Source organism: the organism of the source record quoted next, unplaced genomic scaffold (assembly GCF_019419815.1).
Source record: "Pyrus x bretschneideri cultivar Hongxiangsu unplaced genomic scaffold, Pyrus_bretschneideri_v1 Contig26, whole genome shotgun sequence".
NCBI classification, from domain to species: Eukaryota; Viridiplantae; Streptophyta; class Magnoliopsida; order Rosales; family Rosaceae; genus Pyrus; species Pyrus x bretschneideri.
In genome coordinates, this window is record NW_025999568.1 from 1,065,305 (window position 1) to 1,070,891 (window position 5,587).

Here is a 5,587-nt window from a genome sequence, read left to right on the forward strand (position 1 = left end):
TCCTAAAGTGAAATCGACATCTTCCCTTATGACATGAGAAATGTGTTGGTCACTGAACACCAATACTCAAAGAATGCATGAATGACGGAAGGCTGGCGATCATAACTAAACAAAGATACGTACACGGCATGATAAAGGTCCACGTTGGTAAGCACATCTTTAGATCAGCTCAAGACATCTTTAAGCCACTCCCAGTAATACTCAGCAAAGGCGGCTCCTTTAGTAATCGACAAGGTGCTATTCTAAGTCATAGCTCCTCACCATTTCAGCAGGCAGTTTGGCTTTGTCCAACATGTGCCAGGCAAGTTGAATGAAAATGCACAGTTGGAATCCTTGCAAGTCATATATATGCACAAATGCTTATATCACCCTGTTGGCCAAGAATGACTTCAAGAGTAATCCAGTGACTTGTGCTTACGTAGGTTAGTGGTTAAAAGTACACCATGAAGACTTGGGGATGGCAAGTGGCACTAATTCTTCTCCTTCACACGACCATGGATATCAAGAGCCATAATGAGAAGAGGATTTCAACGTGCCCATTGGAGGACTTTGTGTTGCTCAAGAAAGACTTATCAAAGCTTATTTCGGCGATTGACAACCTTAACGTTGATTCCTTGCTCTTGAGAATCAAGCTTGCCGAACTTATGGCAACCTCAACTGTGTATTCTTCCTTGCATGTTATTTCCTTGAAGAAGTTGAGTCCAGAGGTTAAGGCCTAACAAATTTAGCAATAAACTTATTGATTGCCGAAGTTTGTTCTTCTCAACACGCTACTTGGGAAAGTTATCAAGTCACATGGACTTCTTTAGCATCCATCCAAGCGTATCTAAAAGCGTTGGCGCGAGAACAAGAACAGTTGGAAGTTGAAACATCACGACTTCAGGGTGTTCTCTCGGAGTAAGAAGCTACATTTTCTGACCATCAATAGGAGATTTCACCCCTAGAGCAAAAGAAAGGTGTGGCTATGGAGTTGCCCATCTTGTCTCCCATTGATGTGGAGACTTTGAAGACTTTGGAAGGCTTGCTTTCGTCATTGTAGTTTTAGGGACATAGCTTTCAAGTAGTGTCTTCCATTCTTTGTACTTTAAATTCTTTTTTTTTTTTTTTTTGGTAATAAGACTTTGGAGCTAACTTCTTCCTTTAAAGAAATAAAGTATTCACATTTTGAATTTGGCTCCTTATTGTTCAAAGTGTTTGCATTTTTTTTGTTGGTGATGTGACTATACTCGAAGTTTTGAAGTTTCAAGTTGCCTACGTACCTTCAGTTGAGGAGGGATCAAGTCATGATGTAGTTCAAAGGAAATAATGGATTGTTTTTTTTATGGTTTTGACGATTTTGACGGTGATTTTTCTGTATATAGTTTATGCTCTTGCGGGCCAGGAGCGTTAGTTGTTGCCTTTTAAGCTTGCACGAACAAAGAGCATTGAGAGTTGCATTTTAAGCTCATGTGAACAAGGAGCATTGTTACCATGTACAGTTTAGGCTCATGCAGGTGAAAAGCTTTATGTCATGTGCAATTTAGGCTCACGCAGGCGAGGAGCATTTGGTGCCGTGTTATAGTTTCAGCTCGCACAGGCAATGAGCTTTTGTTGTCACCTTTTAGGCTCGTGCGGATGAGGAGCTTTGTGCTGTGTGTGGTTTAGGCTCTTGTAGGCAAGAAGCATTGCTTGTTTGGTTTAGGGTTAGTAATGCTTTAAGAATCTGCCATTGAAGGGGCCGATCTTTAAGCTGTCTTCAGCCATGATTATGTAGGCGCCATTAGTGTAGACCTCTTGTATTACGTAAGGTCTATCCCACTTTGATGTGAACTTGCTTTTTGTTTTGTGAGTTGTGATGATGGGCCTTCTTAATTTTATAAGATCTCTACTTTGGAAAAACCTTGGGTGGACCTTCTTGTTGAATGCCTTGGATAGTCTTGCTTGGTAGCATTCCAAGTGTTGTTGAGCTTCGAGCCTCTTTTCATCGAGTGCTTCCAACTTTTGAAGTTGTAGCTTTGCATTTTCCTCTTTAGTCAAGCCTTCTTCTATAACCATGTACGAGAGAATAAAGAGTAGCATGGGTATGAGTCCTATGTGTAGTCCTATATGCCCAAAGTGCTTTGCTTATTCTTTTGTGCTAGTCTCTTTTTGTTCAGCCGATTACCTTTTTTAGGAGCTTGCATAGTGTTTTGTTGCATGCTTGTACAAGACCGTTGGCCGAAGCATTATACATAGAAGACTTGTGCTGCTTGAACTAGTATTTCTCGTAGAGCTTGTCCATGAATCGGGTGGAGAACTATTTTCCATTGCCGGTGATGATGTAGCAAGGCACACCATATTAGTGCATGATATGCGTCTTGATGAAACAGACGACAGTTTCTTTCTTGACTTCCCTTATGGGTACGGCTTCATCCTACTTGGAGAAGTAGTCTGCTGCGGCTAAGATGTAGGTTTCTTTTGTAGATGACTTTGGTGTGATTGGTCCTACGACGTCCAATCCCCATCCATGAAATGGCCATGAAGTAACTGTAGGGTGTAATGGTTCAGGCTGTTAATGTATTAAGTTGGCATGGAATTGGCAGGCTTGGCACCTTTTTGGGCTATTCCAGACAATCTTTCACTATGCTTGGCCAATAGTAACCCATTCTTTTGAGCTGGAAGTGTAGCCTTGGTCTAGACTGATGTGCCCGTATACGCCTGAGTATGCTTATTCCATGGTTTGATTAGCTTCTTTCTCACCTAGGCATCTTAGAAGTACTCATTCAAAAGATTGTCAGTAAAGTGTTGACGTATTTCAAAGCGGTGTCTAGGATCGTCCTGAAGCTTTCCATGCTCCAAGTAGTCGATCAGCAGCTGTTACCACTCTTTAATGTTGACTGGGTGTACTGAGATGGTGTTTGTCTCATCTAGTAGCATTTCAGCGACGAGTGAGATCACCCATCTTGGGCAAAGTGGTATGTCTGTATCTTCGTCTTTTCCTAACGCCATACTTAAGGCCAAGTTAGTGAGAGCGTCCACCATTTGATTTTCTTTTTTTGGCACATGTTCTAGCATCAGGGCCTTGAACTTTTGTAGCAGTTGAGTTACTAGTTGGAAGTATGGGAATAGATCATCTTTCCTCACTTCATATTTAATCAAGAGTTGATCGATTATGAGCTTGGAGTTGCCATACACTTCTGGCGTTGTGATTTCCATGTCGATCGCCATTTGGAGTCCAATAATCAGTGCTTGGTACTCAGCGACGTTGTTGGAGCACAACTTGATTAATAAGAAACAACAAGGTAATACTTGTCTTTATGGTGACATAGATACTACTCCTGCTCCCGTTTTGTCAGCTCATGCAGATTCATCGAAGAACATTGTCCACGTTGGGAAGATGTCAATGTAGAACACCTCCTTGTTAGGCAAGTCATTTTAGATTTTCCAATTGGCTGGGATTAGATGATCATCAAGGGAGTTCGTCAGGGCTTGTCCCTTGATGGCTTTAGCTATGACGTAAATGATCTCGTGTTGGTTGAGAAGCAACGGCCATTTAGCTAGTCACTATATTAGAACCAACTTAGACATAACATACTTGACTAGGTCGGCTTTAGCAACCAAGTGGATGGTGTAAGCATGCATGTGTTGGCAATATCCACATGCCAAAAGGTTGTGAGACTGATAGAGTTGATTACTTCTGTTATGAGTGGTTATATCTGTTAGTTATGGAGCTAAGCTTTTTACTCTATACAACTGAGTGGTGAATCATATTGTAATTCATTCAAGTCTTTTGATAGTAAAGCTCATTTCCTTTCTTCTTTGTTAGTTCCCTAGCTCTTCATTTTCTCAAGTCTTCACTGCTCTTTAATTTTTCCAATGGAGTTAACATGGTATCAAAGCCACCAAGCTCACGTCTTTGATTCTGGTGGTTCCATTTCCCATTATTTTTCATTTATTTCTAGTTTAGTTTCTCTTCAAATTTCCATTAGATTTTCTGTGCTTCCATAATTGTTCTTAGGTTGATTTTTCTACGATTGTTGGGATCACGATTGTTCTGGTTGATTGTTCTTGTTGGATTAATTGTTCTTGGGGCAGTAGTGTTATGGCCTTGTTGACGACAGCCTTGTCGTCGAGCCACTTGGTTTTGGCAGTGCAGATAAAGAACTGAGATCCATTAGTTCCGGAACCAGCGTTGGCCATGGACAAGATTCAGGGTCCGGTGTGCTTTGTGATGAAGGTCTAGTAGCCAAAGTCAATTTCTTAGTGGTTTTCGTACGCGGCAGAGTCCAGAACTAAAGTCGATGCTTGACACAAAAAGAAGTCAGTGTCTAAATTTGTATGCAACTCTAAAGAATAGAAGTAGGGATATCTTCCAACTCTGATGTTTGACAAAGAATTTCAATATCCCTTAATTTTGCAAAGTAAGAGTATCTTTCTTTTTCAAAATGGTCCACAAAAAGCTTGAGATCTGTAATCTCCTTAGACAAAGCCTGAACTTCTGAAGAATTAGCATCGCATGCAGCTGCATAAAGTCTCCTTTGCTTTGGTCCCAAGGTGGTATTAAGACCAACGGTATCTCCAAAGCCAGGGTTATGTAAATTGCTTAATTGCAGAGATTTTGAGATTTTCTGAGCACCTTTGGTATGTCGATCCTTCCCACCCTTACTTATTCGCTCCACAGGGTTATAGTTTTCATTCATCTTAGTGGTGTTTTCATAGTAGTTTTCTGAATTCTATTTTTTGTGATTATGATCTGTGGTCAAGAGGCACCACACCTTTGTTCTACATAAACACATAGTGAAGATAGAGATTCATCGTCAGTGGCGACCTGGTTTTCGACAAGAACTGAAGCAATGTCGAAGGTTTGGATCTTCAGGGCTGTTCTTCCGCTGTGATTGTTGAGGGTTTCTTTCTGTTCACCGGGGTTTTTCTGGTAGCTGGTGATTTGCTGGAGTTTCTTTGATGGGGTTTTCTAATCACAAGCTTGAGTCTCAGGTTTTGTTACTAAATTCTGCACTCTATCTGTTTACTTAAATGCCGCAGTGAAAATTTGTTTCTTCGATATGGTTTCATGTAAGCAAGTTTCTTTGTTAAGGTCAATAGCCATTTTTCTACGAGATTGTTGAAGGAATACAAAGGCCGATAGCCATTCCTTTCTGTTGAATAGTTTGTTCTTAATTGTTTGAGACTTCTGCACTTGAAGAGGTTTTTAGCTAGAAATGGCCATAGAATTCTTAATGTGACAAAGATTGCCATATGCGTTCCTTGGTGCCTATCGTCTTCCGCTTATGGTGGTTATTCCCGAAGGTTCTTCTCGGTGCTGAAGATTCATCAAAGTTATGGTGTTCGAGTTCTTGAAGTTTAGTCGGCGTTATGCGTTCATCTCATGTTTCTTAAGTTTTTGTGTTTTCTGCACTCTATGTGTTTGTAAAAATGCTTCAAGATTATTTGCTCTGGGTTTGTTGATTTTTTGTGTGAAAGAAAACAAGGCCGATACCATCTTTCTATAGTCTTGATTTAGGATAAAAGGCTAAAGCCATTATCTCAGTGTAAGTTGTTTGTTTCCTCCACAAGGCCGATAGTCGGAGTGAAAAGTTATGTCTCAGATATTGTGTGTTTCTCCTTAAAG

General features: G+C 40.6%; 1 protein-coding gene across 1 annotated transcript; it reads right to left on the reverse strand.

The window, feature by feature from the left end:
- Positions 1–4,304: 4,304 nt before the first annotated feature.
- LOC125478699 (microtubule-associated protein RP/EB family member 1B-like) lies at positions 4,305–4,658 on the reverse strand. Its single transcript, XM_048587129.1, has one exon. The coding sequence runs from the start codon at positions 4,656–4,658 to the stop codon at positions 4,305–4,307; it is 354 nt and encodes a 117-aa protein (XP_048443086.1).
- Between the last annotated feature and the right edge of the window lie 929 nt (positions 4,659–5,587).